Source organism: Humulus lupulus, chromosome 2, assembly GCF_963169125.1.
Source record: "Humulus lupulus chromosome 2, drHumLupu1.1, whole genome shotgun sequence".
Classification (NCBI taxonomy): Eukaryota; Viridiplantae; Streptophyta; class Magnoliopsida; order Rosales; family Cannabaceae; genus Humulus; species Humulus lupulus.
This window is the reverse complement of record NC_084794.1, coordinates 276,548,615-276,567,984: the sequence shown is the minus strand read 5'-3', so window position 1 is coordinate 276,567,984 and position 19,370 is coordinate 276,548,615. Positions and strand designations below refer to the sequence as shown.

Here is a 19,370-nt window from a genome sequence, read left to right as displayed (position 1 = left end):
CATCCTAGCACTGCCAATCGTCTTCCCCGAACTCCAGTCCTGAAAAAGACAACAAGATTCATGGAATATCATAGAACAATTAGAATCTTTTGATAATTTACTCACAGATAAAAGATTGCAGGTGAGATTAAGAACATGAAGAATAGATTTAAGATCTATCCCCTTAGATAATTTTACTAGACCTTTTCCTGCAATAGGTGAGAAATTACCATCTGCAATCCTAACTTTTTTATCTCCTAAACAAGGTATATAGGAATTAAAGAATTTAGAAGAATTTTTCATATGGTTAGAAGCCCCAGAATCAATTATCCACGGAGCATAAGATGGAAAGAGGCAATGTAAGGCATGTATTTCATTACCTGATTGTGCAATAGAAGCAGTAGGAATAATACCAGATGAGTTCGAATTGGATTTCAGCAATGCATGAAGATGATGGAGTTGCTCCTTAGTGAAAGGATTGGTGTCAGCTTCATTGGCAGCAGGTGTACGACCTGATCTCTCAGCTTTGCTCTTCCAATTTATAGGTTTTCCATGAATCCTCCAACAAGTTTCACGAGTATGGCGAGGCTTGTTACAGAAATGTTTCTGCTGTAACTTCCTCCAACAACCAGTGTCGAGCCTTCAATAGTAGTTTTGGTTGGAACAGAGGTGGAATTGGTGGGATTGACATTGGTGGAGTTTGCTTGGGTGTTGACAGATTCACTGGAGTTTTCAGACATGGTGGGATTGGCTTGGGATGCGATTAGCAGCTAGGGTTTATGCGATTGTGAAGAGATGAGGAAGATAAAGTCGTGTGATTAGGGTTAGGGAAAAGTGTGATTTTGGCTTTGATACCAAGAAGATATTATTGGGTAATTTCTGTATATTATTATAATATAGAAAACATGTATATATTGAGTACAAATATTCCTATAAAAGAGGGGAAAAATAATTACAATAAATAAGAGAATAAACCTATTAACTACTCTCTTAATATTACAGAATAATATACCATATAAAAAATAAAATATCAACTATACAACTTCACAAGAATTATTCCCAAATATAGAAAATATTTTCCTACAAAATCATATCTCATTACCCGTTCATTCCCGGTAATGTACTAAGCATCAAATTACCTCCAGGCTCACCCCGAGCCCGGTAAATTACCCCGTTATGACCAAACTGCCAATTTGCATTCTAAGATCGTCTCATGCTGAATAGCTTGAAAATATTCACATAACAATGTGGTCTCACCCATAAATCACCAACATGCATATAAATATACAGATATGCCCTCAACGGGCCAAATTATGAAAATGCCCTTCAAATAATAAGTGGACTCACATGCATGCAATTATCATCATATAATAATTTACTCTCACATAATCATGCATATAATCACATAATTGCATAATAAATCAATTATGGCCATCCTAGCCCCCTAATCCAGACAATTAACCACATTAGGGAATTTGGGACATTACACGCGTGGTGCGTGGTGGAGGTTGTGGCAGAGAAGAATTTTATTTTTTTGTTTTGGATTTAGGGCATTTCGGGATTGGAGGAAAATGGAATGGAAGAAGAGAGAGGGAAAATGGAGGGCAAGAATTTAGAAGGGTACGGTAAGGTGGTGGAGGCGACGGGTATGGTGGTGGATGGGGAATTTTTTTATTTTTTCGGATTTAGGGATTGGGTGGGCCGACGAGTGTGGTGGTGGAGGGGTACGGTAGGCCGAGGGCTTCGCTGATGTGGGGTCATAGGGTTGGGCCAAGGGCTTCGCCGATGTGGGGGTCGAAGGGTTTCTTGTGCAAAAAAGGCATACAGAAGAAGAAGAAGAAGAAGAAGCATCATTTTCTTATATATCGAGGGGACTTTTAGCGGTGACTCATGTCGCCACTAAACATCATCAGTAATAAGAAAACGACATTGTTTTCATCAAGAATTAAAAACTCGGATTACTACTAGCGGCGACGATCATCGTCACTAATAGTGGCATCGAAAATTTAACCACCCAAGTTCCCCCCAAAAATTTCGAGCCAACATTAGCGGAAACATGTCGCCGCTGATAATAAAAAATTATTTGCTTCAAGTATCAGCGACGACGTATCCTCAAGTAGTGACAGCATTAAAAAAAGTTGTAATCGTGACAATTATCAGTGGCGACAAAGTAAAATCGCCACTAATAAGGACATTTTTAGTGGCGAAAGTGTGTCATCGCTGATATTGTCGCCGCTGAAAGACATATTTCTTGTAGTGTCTGGCATTCATCTAAACGTCCTTATATGCCTTTTGGCTTCACTCTTAATTAGTACCTATATATATATCTATATCTTATAGACTTAAATAAGGTGATCATAAACGACAATATGTGTGTGTCGTTTCAATGTTCTTTTTATGTGTACTCTACTACTTTGCTAAGCGGAATGTATGATCTTCTAGCTAGCTGTAACAGAAAATAAAAAATGGCTGAGTTGTTATTTTAGTTAGTTGGTTAGGTTTGTTTGTTAGTTGGTTGGGTTTGTTTGTTAGTTGTTATTGGGTTGTTTTATTTTGGGCTCTTGTTTTGGACCCTATATTTATATTGCTTTTTCAGTGTAAAAATAAGACACACCTTTCATTTTTCTTTTTGGTAAATGAGATCAATTTTTTTTTATCTTAGGCCCAAGTGTTTTTTTTTATTTTTGGACCGAAAGATCTGTTATGGTATCAGAGTAATACCCCAATTTTTTTTCACATCTTCCTTCTTCAACCTTGTAACCCTAGCTGCCCATTGTAACCCTAACCCCCCTTCTGCCACCAGTCGACACCTACACTACCCAGCTATCCACTTCCACCAGTTACATTTCGGCTCAGAGGCAAGGACCATGATCTCCATTTCTGCAAGTTTTTTTCTTGACCCGTAGCTCTTGTCTTTATCACTGTTTCGACACCTTTCTTCACCTTTTCTGAAGATCCTTAGTCGACATTCCTCTCACCATGGCCAGAACTCCCTCTCAGCACCATACCCCTGAAACTGAAGGGAACTCTGTCAACCATGGAGCTCCAGCCCGTTTAGATGCGCCTCTCTCCGACCATGGCCGCTCTACTTCATCCACTCCACCTCCACGACCACAGCTCTGCCAAACACAGCTCCGCCAGCCACGGCTCCTCCTTTCATAGCTCCACCGATTTCGCCCATATATGAGAATCCCTATTCTCTTTCTCACGCTGACCAACCAGGAGCTGTTTTGGTGTCTAGTATACTCTAAGGCATCAACAATTATAACTCTTGGGTTCGATCTATCACTATTTCTCTTGTTGCCAAGAACAAGATGGGTTTCATTCTTGGTACGATATCCACACCTCCGGTTCATGATCCACACTACAATTCTTGGACCCGCTGAAACTCAATGGTTATGGGTTGGATCATTAACACAGTTTCACCTCCCATAGCTGCCATCATTTTGTATCGTGATTGTGCTTCTGCAATGTGGCAAGATCTTCATGATCAGTACTATCAAAGCAATGGCCCTCAGATTTATCAACTGAAGCAGTCCATTTCAAATACCAAACAAGGGGATCTTGACATTACCACATATTTTACCAAGTTGCAAACTCTCTGTGATGAGTTAACTATGTTTAGGCCACTCACTGATGGTGCCTCTTCAAATAACCAAGAACAAGATTATGTCTTGTATTTTCTAATGGGTTTAAATGAATCCTATGCCCAAATACGCTCCAATATTTTGATGATGGAGCCCCTTCCTCCCATTAACAAAGTGTTTTATCTCATCATCCAAGAGGAAAAACAAAGACCCTTGCCTAACCTTCAGTTACCTATTACTGCCCCTATTCACACAAACAAATCTTTTGGGAAGAAACCTTTACTGTGCACTCACTATGGCCTCCAAAATCACACACGCGATCGTTGCTACAAGCTCCACGGTTTTCCCCCTGGTTGGAAACCAAAACCTTGTGACTCAAATGCTTCATGGACTGCCAATAAACACTACAAGAAAAAATGATTTTAATAACACCGAAAATGTGTTATCAAAACATACCATAACACTTTTTGATGTGTTAAGACCGACTATGTTATCGTACGTCAGGGTACTTTACATAACACTTTATCATTGTTATACAGATGTGTTATTATACTATCAACGATAACACACTTTCTGTGTTATTTTAATATATAGATAAGTGTTTAGTTATGTTATTTATAGTCGATTATATAACACATTTCAATAATTATAAATTTGTGTTATACTACACTTTAGTCTAACACTTTTTTTTGTGTTATACTACACTTTAGTATAACACATTTTTTGTGTTATACTATACTTTAGTATAACACATTTTTTGTGTTATATTACACTTTAGTATAACACATTATTTGTGTTATATAATGAAGTTTGCATAACACAATTATTTGCATAAAAAGTGTTATTGTAATAGATATTATAACACAATTTTCGTATTATTTTAATATTTAGATAAGTTTAAATTCTCATTATATATTTCATTTATATAACACTAATTTATTCTATTATATTTTAATTTTTTTATATAATTAAAATTAGCTTTCTAATATATACTAGCATCACCAAATGAACTTGATTTTCAAATAACAAAAAGTAAAAACATTCAACATTGTATTAACAATCCACAAATTAGTTTAAAACATTCAACACTGCCATCAACAAAAAAATGTTATTTAAGTATTCAAGGAGTCTTAAATATTGAACATAGTGAAAAGTTACTACTTTCAACACAAAGAAATAAACAAAGTTACTACTTTCAAGGAGTCTTAAGTATCCTTTTCTACTTCGCTTGTCACATCTGCAAAATAAACAAAGACATATTTTATTGTTATTATCTAGCATAAAAAATTACTTCAAGAAAAATGCTATGGAAATTATATCCAAGAAAGGACACCACATACAAAAAAATGAATTCACAACTACACCAAAGAAACCAAACACTGACACAACTACAATTTTAGAGCATACGTCAATAATCAAGCACTGACACTTAAACTTATACCCAAAATAAACTATATAATTTTGGTTACTAACCTATTAAGATGGATCCAACTTTTATCCATCTCCAATGAATTTGAATTTGATGTTGTTCTCTTAATAAAATCTTGTTTTTTGTCTGAGTTTAACAACTGTTAGACAAGACAATAACATTATTTGTGGTTGTAATTTCAGGGTCATGACAAGGTCATTAACACACATGCTTTTAAAAGAAAACATGCCTTGGTTGAATTTCAGGTCATCTTAAAAGAGAATTTCAAGTCTCTCCATTCCATGCCTTGGTGGAATTTAATAAAACAAAGTGAATAGGTCATTGTTTCAACTGGGCATGTTTGATCTAGAGTTGGTTTTTACTTTTGACATTGTAAAACTCTATTATATTTACTGAATTTTATGGAATTTGCAGCTTATGCTTTGGATGCAATTTATTTTGCTTAGTACTTAGTGGGCATCACCCCACCGTAGTTTTAGGATTGGACAGATCTTTTGGTTATCTATATGCATATTATGCTTTTCAAGCTGAAACTTGATTTAGAAAAACTGTTATTATGAAAGAAAAATTGTTAGCATTGGTTTATGTTCTATTCACTTATCCCATACATTAAGCTATAGTGTGTATAATACTAGTTATGGAGTTGGGGTTTTTGTTTTTTCTTTCAAGTGAATCTCTACTGATCATGGGAGTGACTAAATGCTTGGGGTACTCTTAGGCACTGGTAGTGATCGAGATTGGTGAGAATTTTGGGAGACCATTATATATATTGTCTAGCCTTCCTTTTTATTTTTTAGTTGCAATTTTATGAACTTCTCTAAAAATTTATGTTGCCTAAAATGAAAGCATGATGGTCCTAGAAGTGTTTGCAAAAGCGAGTTTGAAATAAAGAAAGGAGATTGGAGCTGTCCCAAGTAAGTACCCGCTGCCCATAATGGTTCAGTGAAATTAGATACTTATGGATTATATTTCATAGGATTCGTCCCAGAACTTTTAACATTGAGAATATTATATTAAGTATAATTAAGTTGAAGGATATTACTCTTTCATTAAAATTTTAAAGTAAGTTTTATTTTTATTATTGCAAATTTTCCCTAAAAGTGCCCATTAGTATAGTTTTCTATCTACTCTTCTGACCACACCTATCTTTCTTTCTTGTTGCTTCTTTCCATGTGTCCTCTCCACTTCTTCTCACCATTTTCATAAAAAATAAAAATAATCTATAGATATCTATGAACTAACTCTTTTTTAGTTAGTTATGTTGAGTTAGGGTTGTAATGTTGCATGGTTTACTGAGAAAAGTCAATGATTGGGAGATTCTGGTAGTGAGCACTCTGAGCTTATACGAACATTTTTATGGGTTTGCATTGAAAATGGGAAATTTCAGCATAGTCAAATAACCGAGGGTTAAATCTTCTTTTGTAAATAGTGTACAGGGACTTATCTTTGTGTCTGCTTCCTATTAAATGATTGATAAAGAACTGAACCAAAGTAATAGTTGTTTATTTATTTATTACTTCTGTTTGTGTTCATGTGCTATTTTTGGGGGTTGGGAGTAATAAGGAAGGAAGGAATGTGTCATGATAGTATGTTAAGAAGATATGTGGTTCATTTGGTAGTCAATATGAGTGCATTTTTAGGATTATGCTCTCTTAGTCAATTATCTTATATAGTTTACATAATATTTGCAGATGTGGAGGGGTAATTGGATTCTATGGGCCAGGGTCAAATATTGGACTGCTTTTAAATACAAAAAATTTCAAAGATATATTGTTTTTGGATTTAGTTATGAACTAAAGTTATTGTTTATATATATGAAGAAGATCCATTGTCATCTTTTACTATGGTAATGTTTCTGTTATACTAATCATATCAGCCCCTGTTTCTTCTGGAAAATGAGAATTATACTAAAATGTGCTGCCATTTTTTCTTCTTCTTTCGTATTGTCTATGATAACGACATAGGTAAAATGAGCATGCATTTAAACATCATTTTTAACAAAACAAGTGTCATATATCTCACAATTCAGGGCCAATTTAAGAAGCATACATAGCCATATGTTTGTTAGTGTGACCATTTTCTATTAGTATACATTATAAATTCAATCTATTGTACTCACTTTGTTTGGACCTACTTATAGGCTATATATATCATCAGAATACACCAACTAGCGGATATCATTTGATATTGAACCACAAGGCCAGCATCTTGGTACAGGTGGTCAGGTAGCATCTCAACTTTCATATGGCTAAGTACTTTTAGATTTGGGTTATAATTAATTGAAGAAATTACACTTTTTAATTGTAATTTTATTCCACCATACCATCATATTCTTACCAGTTTTTTTTCCCTCTAGTCTTGGCAGTTTTCCCTCTACTAGCTAATTACTCTCTTGAATAAATAAAAGCATTTCATTTCTTGGTTTTCTTTTAAATTATGGCTTTCTATATTTTGTAATTTAATGATTTGCTTATTTGGCTCAATCTGAATTGTTCCTCAGGATTCCCATACAACTACCTGCAAATTGAAGTTGTAATAGAGAGCTTTCACCAGTTGAATAGAGGTATAATAACTGTGTTTTTTTTTTCTTCTGTTTTTGCCGGGTAAGCACTGACTTGATTTCCATTTCAGAATCTTTTATATTTTCCCTTTGATGAGCATGATATTTGGTCTGGTTAGATTTTCTATTGATTGTGATGCCTCCTGATACGGGTTTTGATGCACATGCATATTGTAATGATCACATATGGTAGTTCTAAAGGCAGTAGTTCTTTCATGTGGTCACTGTGTGTTTCATATTGAGTTTATTCGATTCTTCCTTTTTATTTGTTGATTTTTCTTAAGGAAGAGGGTGTGTATATATATGTGTATCAATTTCAGTATTGTTTAAGAATTAAGATACAGGAAATGAGAAATTGTATGTTTGTTTTTCATTTGTAACAATTTAGAAGCTTAAAAAGATCCTTTTCTTCAGTTAAATTTGATTGATTGATTTTTTAACTCAAAGTTGTGTGTGTATGGCTTAATATTTTTTGAACTGGTGTTTGGTTGTTTGGTTTCTGTTGAATAGAATAATCACGTGGAATGACTATTACTTTGTTCTAAGTGTTCATAGTGTAGTATACTCTTTGAACACTGAAACTAGAAACTAGAAACTAATGGTACAAGGAGTTGAGTGTGAAAATAGAAGATAATAAAAAATAGGAAATGATGGTTTACACAATGCTACTATGTTAGGGAGGAATAATATTTTCTTATGGTGTTTTATAATACCATTAATATTTTTTGAAAATTAGGCTTGTTTTCCTTTCTATTTTTAAAAAGATTTATAAAGCTTATGGTTATTAGATTTTTTTATTTTGGGATAAAGTGAAGTTTAGAGAAATGGGTCATTGGTACCAATAAGAGTCAAAAGGACCTTTAGTTTAAGTAAGGTGCTTAAACCTAACTTTTCACTCAATGTGGTTATATAGTTGTCATTTGTAGCCACGAAGAAGGCCCTCTAAGTTTTTTGCATTATATATTTGTGTCAATAAAGTTAAGATTATCACATTCCACCTCCAAAAGCTCTAATTATGGTCATAGATAAAAGCAGAATGTAAGTTTTGGCATTTTTATATACTTTAGTTTGATCTTGCTCTTAATTTATTTAAATGATTGGTTTGTTGTTGGATGAATAATATTTCATTCTAGTTCAGTTATAATTTAGCAAATTTGAAAAATGATCTCGCTATGTACTATGTTATGAAGAGTTGAACCAAGATCATTAAACAACACTAACCATGACTATCAAAGATAAACATTATTTAAGTAAGCACATTAATATTTTGGATGGCTTTTGTATTTCTTTAATACTATTCATGGTTCTCTGATATTGTTCCAATTGCATATCATGTAGAACTATTGCTAGAACTTGTTCTGTTTGCGTCTATAACATTAGGTACCCATTTTTTCGCATATAGTAGTTATGATTAATTAATTTTTCATACTTTAATGATTCCCTTATTTTTGAGTCTCCTATGCATATAAGCCTTTTTTAGCTTTAATTTATATATGTATAAGGAAAAGAAGAAACAAAAACATTATAAATATTTTCAAATGTGTGACTTGGTACTTTTCTTAGCTGTTTTTTTTTCTACTTAAGTGGTGCTTGTTCTTATTTCAATACTTTTTTGTTGTGTTGTTTGGTCTCCTTAGGCTCGTTAAAAAGAAGACTATAAACTCATTAAATTATGTACTAAGGAGTGTTGGGAGCAATGATTTGTAATTCTTGTTATTCTCTATATATGTGTTAATAGAATTTTGTTACTGTAAATAAAATTCTGTTCCACTTGATTAATTTATTCTATTTTCTAATAAATATTTTATTTGACAAATTCTACAATTGGAAATCAAGAGAAGGTTTGATTATGCTAGTCTAGTGCCTTCATTAATCACTTATTTTCACCAAATTTAATATTTTCCAATTATACATGCTTATGTTTCACCATATTTAACATGTTCTAATTAATAATTATACATGCTGGATTCTTAACATTTCCTTGGCCAAGTAGTCTCTTCGTCATTTCCTTTATGTATATCCTATCTTGATAGAAATATTTTCATATATAATCAACTAACATCATGAAACATTCATATTAGTTACTCTTCTGTTTTTGAAACATTCATATAATTACGTAGCAGCATTGTAGAGTCCAAGAACTTTACTTAGCTAGTTAGATAGTAGTAGCAATAGTAATAGTAGTAGTATTTTTATGACTGTGGATTTTGGTTCAAATCGGGATTTAATTGGACACTCATAGTAACACTTGTAGATTTTCTAAGTTTAACCTATAGTTTAAGAATATTAATTTTAACCTAAGGTTTGATTAATATGACTGATATTGATGGTGATATTTATTGTATTATAAGGTTTAGATAGACCAAATAAGATAGTAACACTTGTCTTGTGTATGTTTAATGATAATTAAGTATTTTTGAGGAATGAGTTTATTAAAATCAATATTTGAATATCCTAGGGTCTGTTAGCAGCTTTGAAATCTTTAGAGGACTTAGTCAAGGCTGTTTACTCAATTCAAATTATGCTGAAAATGTGCAATTTCGTGTTTAAATATTCAGCGTATGCCGATATATCGCAGCTATAGGGGGCGATATATCGCAATACGGGGATACGAAAAAACACGTAATTTCGCACGATCACCTCGACGAGCCTCGGGCATACTGGCCTAGGCGATATATCGCCTACTAGGGGCGATATATCGGCTCCTTTGATGGATTTTTGAATGTTTTTGAAAACGTTCTCATTTTAATCTTTAACCTCTTGATAAGTCCAGCATCTTTCTGACCGAGTCTTCAGCCTCTGCTGAACGATAATTCAAATATTTTTCACTTAAAAAGCCATTATTTTATTCAAGTTAAATGAAGATCTTTTCATTCTTGAACTCTATAAATAGGACCTAGTACACAGCCATTTATTCATTCATCAAGCTAAGTTCAGAGGCTGCAAGCTGCTAGGTTATTTTTGAGTGCTTAAACACATGGGTTGAGGATTATAAGCTTAATCATTATAAGCTTACCAAACACTTGGGAAGTAAGGTTTATAGCACTTTTTGGTTCAAGGTTTAGATCGGTCATAGAAGCATTCAAGGTATTTCAAACTCTAATTCATTTTGGTATTGTTTTCCTTAAGTTCTTATAGTTTTCTACTCAACATCCTAACTTTATTCTTTATTCTTGGTTAGGAAATCTAAGATCTTGAACATAAGGTTCTTGGTAAGTATCTTTCAATGGAATAGTTCTTTCATTATTTTCATCCCTTTTTCTTTAGTATACTCACCCTTTCATTGATGGTTTTTAGGAGTGTCCCAAGGTCCCAAACCTGTTCACATATCCCGGTATATTTGGTAAGGAAAATAGGATAGGATATTATATGTTATGCTATATGTTATCTTATGATTTATGTGTTATGTTAACTTATGATTTATGTGTTATGTTATGTATGTTGTAGACTTGGGCATATGACTTGTATAACTAACAAGCCCCAATAAATTTATGGGCATATGACTTGCTTAGCTAGCAAGCCCCACAAATCTAATGGGCATATGACTTGTTTAGTTTACGAGCCCCAAGTAATAATGGCCATTATAGTATATGTGACATATGTTTATGATATGTTTCAGTATATGTTGTTATGAATTTTATGTATATGATTTATGTGTTAGATTTTCCTTGCTGGGCATTAGGCTCATTTCTTTATGTTTATATGTGCAGGAAAATAGCTTTGGTGGTGGGAAAGGTTCTTGAAAGCTTTGGGGATGTGTATTGAGGCAGGATGGAATCGATGGACTGAGCGTTCGATTTGAGGATGAAGTCTCCTTAATTATGGTTTTCTATGTATTTTTCCGCAATTGGTTGTAATAAGTTTTAATTAAGTTTTCATTATGTCAAAGTTATGTTTTGTTTCAAACAATGGGATCCCAATGTCCTACTTATGAATTTTATATAGTTTTAAAACTTCACTTTATAGTTTTGAATAAAGATATGTTATTTCAAATGTATGTTTTCGTAAGGTTAGTATAGAGATTAGTAATGGTCCAAAGTCTAGATTAGTTGGGTCTTTACAAGCATTTTTTTAATAGGTTTATGTTGCAATATTAAAAATACTTTTCAAGTTTTGGCTGAATTTCATTGTTTTTTTATGATAGACTGCATGTGAGCAACAACCATATTTACATGCAAAATTATTATATCTTAGTTTTCCAGCCCTACAAGTAACTTGGCACTGGTCTATGTTGTGCCTTGACCACCATTTTTTGTTAATTCTGCTGGTTTATTTTCTATCCATTTAATAGTCTCTAGTTCAATAAAAATTTCTCTATTCAAGCCTTTTTAGTAATTATCTTAGTCTTTACCTCTCTCTCTTTCTCTATCTCTCTCTCTATATATATACACACACACTCACTCACACACACATAAACACATGTATATTAGGAATCGTTGGCATGGAAAAAGAGGATTGAGGTGAGATCTTTCCAACCCATATTTTTGTGTTTTTTTATTTATATTATCTTTGAAAAATAACTAACAACATTTGTGCTTGAAATGAATATCAAGAGATTATAGTGTTGTTTTTAATTTAAAAATCAGATTCTAAAATGGTAGCTACTAACTAATTGGGTTTGGATCAAAGACAAGATTTTAGCTTGGGTTATGACAATTTTGTTATGGAAATTAAATCTAATCTATACATATGGAAATAATGAAAACAATATGACTAAATGAAAAATCTAATATATACATATAATGAAAAATCTAATCTATACATATAAAAGCTTACCTAACCATCTATCAATACCAAGTCAAAAAATTCACACAACACACAATAAGTTTTCTTCCTTATATCACCGCAGCAAACAAACAAATTTTTCAGAACCTACTTCTCTAATACACACAAGTTTTCAACCTTCCGTTATCACCGCAACACACAATTTTAATCTCAGAACCTACTTCTCTATGGATGAATATTTAAGATATTCAAACTCCTCTAACATTTTTAAGATATTAATAATAAGAGTTAAAAGAACATAATTTCGTACCTCTTGCAAATTAACTTTGCAACGCTCCTTGCCAATTCAATCCACAACCTAAAGAATATAATCAATACCTAAAAGATTAATACAAAATTAAAATTAAATGATACAAAAGAACCATAAAATTCATGAAATTACTTCTTATCAGTTGAAGGCCAAAATAGTTTATTTGGTAGGGTTAAATCGTTAGAGCTGAACATAAAGATGTGTGTGAAGCCATTCTACATGGTAGTATCTTATCTTCAAAGTGGTTGGTAATTTCTTAAGATCAGATGAATGAAACTAACCATCAAATTCGATTAAGAAATATACATATATATATATACATATACACATGTAAACTAATTAAGTGGCTTTTAATTTCCTATGATCATGTGACAAATTCTATTAATGCTTACAGGTAAACCAAGGGATGTTAGACACATAACTTGAAGCAACACGTCTAAATTTATGTATGCAGAGGGAAAATCTTGTATGCATTTTCTTAAAGTTGACGAGGAAGCCAAGGGAAAATCTTGAAAGTAAGTTTGATTTATCTTTTGTTGTTGGTAATTAATATTTGCTTTACTGCCTGCTGCATATGCAACTTAATTAAAATTTGTCAGTAGATATTAAAACAGCCTTTGAAATCCAAAATTTATCTAATTCAATCTTAAAATTTGGGGATAAAATATATACACACATTTACTTTAAAGGAATTTTAAGTATGACTTAGTAAATTTTGACAAAATGGATAGGAGAGTGTACCTATTTCACACAATACAACAGTAAGTTTTAATCGTTTTCTGAATATATGGGATTAAATGGTACTTTTTCCATAATTGAATTTTTTCTTTCCGGGGATGATTGAGATGTTATTATCCAATAATTTTTTTTCTAGGGGACATTTATACTCTAATAGAAATTACAGAGTATATACTGAGTATACTCTGGCTGAAATTACAGAGAGAAATTGAAAGGATAAAGGCTGAACTGAAAAAAGAATTTGAGATAAAAGATTTGGGTGCTGCAAAACTAATTTTGGGTATAGATTTCTGGTTTATGGTGGAGCTGGAAACGAATATAGGACAGCTGCTATAGAAGGTTTTGTTGACTCATATTTTGCAGGCTGTCTAGAAAATAGAAAATCACTTACAGGTTATGTTTTTGCAGTTTTCGGTACAACTGTTAGCTGGAAAGCCAGTTTGCAAAAGATGGTTGCTTTATCTACTACATAAGCTGAACATATAGCTTTAACAGAAGTTGTCAAGGAAGCTATATGGCTGGAAGGCCTTGCTCTAGAATTGAAGATACAAGACAAAGTTATCACCGTTCACTGTGATAACCAAAGTGCCATTCACTTGTCAAAAAATCAAGTGTATTATGAAAGGACAAAGCATGTGGACATCAAACTACATTTTGTTAGAGAAATAATAGCTCAAGGATCAGTTAAAATTGAAAAGATTTCAACTGATCATAATTCCTCAGATATGATTACTAAGGTGATTCCAAGTAGTAAGTTTTTCCACTGCTTGGATCTGATTCAGCTGAAAGGAAACTAAGCCATTCGAGGCCTTAAGTGCAGCCACTTATCTAAGATTGTTACTGCTCCAAGGTGGAGAATTTGTTAGTTATTTTGGTCCGGTCAGCAATGATGAGTCTAGTTTTCATGATGTTTTGGTGATGTTTTTAGTAGTCTTTTATTTTGTTTTTCCTTGTTTTAGCGCGGGTTTACGCTTTGTTTGGTTGTTTTTGTGAATATCAGGAAGAATTGAGCATGTGGAAGGAAATGCCAAAGAAAGGGAAGAAATAATCGAGTTTTTCATCATATTTTGATCAAGAATGGTTCTCAACACAATTTGGAAGTGTTGGTGAAATTTTGGGATGAAAACTTGAAGAATTGAAGAATTCCTTAAGAGCCACGGCTTGATCAAAGTAGGGCCGCGGCTAGGGGGAGAAACAGAAGCATGGTTTTTGAGGACATCTTCGGGCCGCGGCATGGCTAGATAGAGCCGCGGCATGGATGGGCATTTTGCCCAGAAGACAATGATGCGGGCCGCGGCATGGTTTCAGAGAGCCGCGGCATTGAAAGGATAGTCTGCCCAGAAATTTTGACACGGGCCGCGGCATAGTGTATGTAGAGCCGCGGCCCGCCTCTCTAAAATCTAAAAATCCTAGGTTTTAAAGGACGAAAAAGAAGAGAGAAGGAGGTACGGACGAAGGGAGGAGTTCTGGTGTTGAAGGCTCAAGCTTAGAGTATTTTTACATGTTTTTCTTTTTGATGTTATCTTTAAATTCTGTTGTGATTAGCACTATGACTATGAACTAATTTTCTGTTTAGGATGTTCAATTGAATCACTTGAATTTCTATTATGACCTAATGCAATTTTAATTTCCTCTTCTTCAATCTTCTTCAATTCCTTATAACCTGTTCTTATAGATTGATTATTGATTGGCCATCTTTAGTCATATATATATATATATATATATATGTTTTTAAGTCAAAATCTGAGAAGTGAGATTTAATTATGCTGTGGTTATATTGGACATAATTCTAATTTAGAACGAAAGTATCTGAATTAATTGTGTAGCTGTTATTAAGTTGTGGAATTTAATGCTACCTTTGTGGTTCAATTTACCATAGAAATATAGGAAATTGTCACCTAGGTTGAGTTTATAATTCATAGTATGATTATAGACTGTTGTTTCAACTTGTTAATTGAATTAGGTAAAAATAAGAAGAATTCATACTTTGCGTTAGGGAATAATAGAAAGGATAGTTGATGAGATTGAATATCCTAATTGTTTCTCAGTGATTGAATTACGAGTTTTTACTATTAGTTATTATTCTATTTAATTGTCGATTATTATTTCTGCACTCTATCGATTCTTTTGCTGTATTTTACAAAAATCAAGAAATTTTAATTCATCAAATAGAACAAGAGATTAATTGACTGGTAATTGATAATTCAGTCCTTGAGGACGATACTTGGTTTTACCATTTTATTACAAGTTCGCGACTGTGTGCACTTGCATAGCAAAATTATCGCAACAAGTTTTTGGCGCCGTTGCCGGAGACTGAAAATTATCAATATCAGTTTAATTAATTTTTATTCTAATTTGATTTTAATTTATTTGCTTCTAATCTGTTTAGTTGCTAAATTTTTCTATCTCAGGTGAATTTTGGTATATGCGTGGCAGAAAAGGAAAAGCCACACTTGTTCCTCTGAATCCCGAGATCGAAAAGTCTTGCAATCAAATCAGAAAGACTAAGAGAGAGACCCAGAATTCTGTGAAGATGGCACAGAATGATGGGGATGGCAGGAATGGTTTAAATCCAGGAGTTGTCCAAGGGGTTCAGGCTCAGACCAACGCTGAGAGGAGTCTGAGAGATTATGTGCTACCCACTCTGACGGGAGTACAAAATAGTATACGCCCACCAGCTGTAGAGGCCAACAACTTCGAAATCAAGCCTGCTATTTTACAAATGGTGCAGTCCTCTGTGCAATTCAATGGGTTGCCCTCTGAAGATCCTCACACCCATTTGTCCAACTTCCTAGAATTGTGTGGAACCTTCAAATATAATGGGGTGAGTGATGACGCAATCAAGCTTAGGCTCTTCCCATTTTCTCTAAGGGACAGAGCTAAAAGTTGGCTGAATTCTCTGCAGCCAAACTCCATTGTCACTTGGCAAGATCTGGCTCAGAAATTTTTATCCAAATTTTTCCCTCCGTCAAAGGCTGCTAAATTGAGGGGAGAGATAAATAACTTTTGCCAGAATGACGGAGAGTCACTGTATGAAGCTTGGGAACGGTTTAAGGAACTCCTGAGAAGATGTCCTCATCATGGCATAGAGCAGTGGATGCTAGTACAGAATTTCTACAATGGTTTATGTCCGACAACCAGAACCATTATTGATGCTGCAGCGGGTGGCACTTTTATGAGCAAGAGCGCAGCTGGTGCTTATGAACTGCTGGAGGACATGGCTACAAACAACCATCAGTGGTCTGAGGAAAGATCATCAGGAGTCAGAAAGGTAGCTGGGGTGCATGAGCTAGATGCAATCACTGCCTTAACAGCGCAAGTAGCCTCTTTGACCAAGCAGTTGCAACAGAGTAGTGTGTCTGCTAATGCGGTTCAGATGGCAGTGAGATGTGAAATGTGTGGTGGTGCTCATTCTGTCGATCAGTGCCCTATCTGTATGAATAACACCCCCATGGATCATGCTCAAGTTCAGGCGGTGGGAAATTTTCAGAGGCCACTCAATAATCCATTCTCCAACAACTACAATCCTGGGTGGCGAAATCATCCCAATTTTTCGTGGAAGAATAATCAAGGCCAACAACCTCAGTTTCAGGGTCAATTTCAGAATAACATGCCTCAGCCACCTATGAATCAAGCTTCGTCATCAATGCAGCCTAGGCCTCAACAATCAATGCCTCAACCTGAGAGACCTAATGAACTGCAAGCTGCCCTGTTGACTCTTACTAACACTCAGACTCAATTTATGACTGAGACAAGATCCTCCATTCGAAACCTTGAGACACAGGTTGGGCAGTTGGCAAATATGCTCAATAACAGACCCCAGGGAAACTTGCCAAGTAATACTGAAGTCAACCCCAAGGAGCAAGTTCAAGCAATCACTTTGCGGAGTGGGAAGCAAACAGAGCAGCCTAGACCTCCACAGGCAGTGGTTCAGAAAAAAGAGATGGGTGCACAGTCTGATTCAGAAAGGGTTACTGAAGACCATCAGAAGTCAGAACAGAGTCCCCCAGTTGTCATTGAGCAGCCAGTTAGAGTTCCATACCCTCAGAGGCTTAGAAAGACTACCCTTGATAAACAGTTTTCTAAGTTTCTTGAGGTGTTTAAAAAGCTGCACATAAACATTCCTTTTGCAGAGGCCTTGGAGCAGATGCCCAGTTATGTTAAGTTCATGAAGGAGATTCTGTCAAAGAAAAGGAGAATGGAGGACTATGAGACTGTAGCACTCACTGAAGAGTGCAGCGCTATTTTACAAAGGAAGTTACCCCAAAAGCTGAGAGATCCGGGGAGTTTCACCATACCTTGCACCATTGGCAAGTTTGAATGCAAGCACGCCTTATGTGATCTGGGGGCAAGTATCAATTTGATGCCCTTATCTGTGTTTAAAAGACTTGGTTTGGGGGAGGCAAAACCAACAACTGTCACTTTACAGCTCGCAGACCGATCGTTAACACATCCACGAGGTATTATTGAGGATGTTCTTGTGAAAGTGGATAAGTTCATATTTCCCGCTGACTTTATTGTTCTGGACATGGAGGAGGACACAGATGTTCCTATTATTCTTGGTAGACCATTTTTATCCATAGGCCAAGCTCTTATTGATGTTCAAAAAGGAGAGCTTAAGCTGAGAGTTCAAGGAGATGAGGTGGTCTTTAATGTCTTCAAGTCTATGAAGTATCCGGTGGCTAGTGACAGTTGCTTTAGTGTGGATATGATAGAAAAGGCAGTCTCCAAGAGAAGGATGAGCAGTGATGCCTTAGAGGCAGTATTATTGGTTGATGAGGGCGATGATGATGAGGATGCTGAGATCAGAGAATGTGTAAACTGGATCAACTCTTTCTTACCATATTGGAAAAAGTTCCAAGAATTAGCGGATGCGACTGATAAACCGCTAACCTCCATTCAGCAGCCACCACCGTTGGAATTAAAGGTCCTCCCAGATCACTTGCAATATGCTTATTTGGGAGAGAATGAAACTTTACCGGTCATTGTGTCAGCTGACTTGTCAAAGGTAGAATTGGAGAAACTGTTGAGGGTTCTAAGGGAGCATAAATTGGCCATTGGGTGGACATTGGCAGATATTAGAGGAATAAGCCCAGCGACAGTGATGCATAAAATTTTATTGGAGGAGAATAGCAAGCCATCCATAGAGGCCCAGAGAAGACTCAATCCAGCCATGAAGGATGTAGTATTGGATCAGATTCTTAAATGGTTGGATTTTGGGGTGATCTACCCAATTTCTGATAGTGCATGGGTGAGCCCTGTGCAAGTGGTACCTAAGAAGGGTGGAATGACTGTGGTGAAAAATGAGAACAATGAACTCATTCCAACAAGGACTGTAACGGGGTGGCGGATTTGTATAGACTACCGCAAGCTCAATAAGGCAACAAGGAAGGATCATTTTCCTTTGCCTTTTCTTGATCAGATGCTTGATAGATTGGCAGGCCACAGCTACTACTGTTTCTTGGATGGGTATTCTGGGTATCATCAGATCGCTATTGCACCAGAGGATCAAGAGAAAACAACCTTCACATGTCCTTATGGCACATTTGCTTTCAGGAGAATGCCATTTGGACTATGCAATGCCCCTGCAACATTTCAACGGTGCATGATGGCCATATTTTCAGACATGGTAGACCGGTGTATTGAGATTTTCATGGATGACTTCTCTGTTTTTGGCTCATCATTCGACCTCTGTTTGGGTAATTTAAAGAACGTGCTGCGTCGTTGTGAGATGGCTAATCTGGTGTTGAATTGGGAGAAATGCCATTTTATGGTGAAAGAGGGGATTGTCCTTGGCCATAAAATTTCAAGTGAGGGAATTGAGGTAGATAGAGCGAAAATTTCTACCATTGAAAGGCTGCCTCCACCAGTTTCAGTCAAAGGAGTTAGAAGTTTTCTTGGTCACGCTGGGTTCTATCGAAGATTCATCAAAGATTTCTCAAAGGTGTCTAAGCCTCTCTCGAATCTGCTTATGAATGGAGTTGTCTTTGATTTTAATGACGAATGTTTGAGGGCGTTCAATTTCTTGAAAGAAAAGCTTAT

At 35.1% G+C, this 19,370-nt stretch overlaps 1 protein-coding gene and 1 non-coding gene across 2 annotated transcripts; one reads left to right on the top strand and one right to left on the bottom strand.

Annotated features, from left to right (window-relative positions):
• The first annotated feature begins 3,377 nt into the window (after positions 1-3,377).
• Positions 3,378-3,986, top strand: LOC133815525 (uncharacterized). Its single transcript, XM_062248357.1, has one exon. The coding sequence runs from the start codon at positions 3,378-3,380 to the stop codon at positions 3,984-3,986; it is 609 nt and encodes a 202-aa protein (XP_062104341.1).
• A 12,322-nt stretch (positions 3,987-16,308) lies between these two features.
• Positions 16,309-16,415, bottom strand: LOC133820694 (small nucleolar RNA R71). The gene has a single exon (XR_009887096.1). It is a non-coding gene; the product is annotated as a small nucleolar RNA R71 (small nucleolar RNA).
• Positions 16,416-19,370: the final 2,955 nt, after the last annotated feature.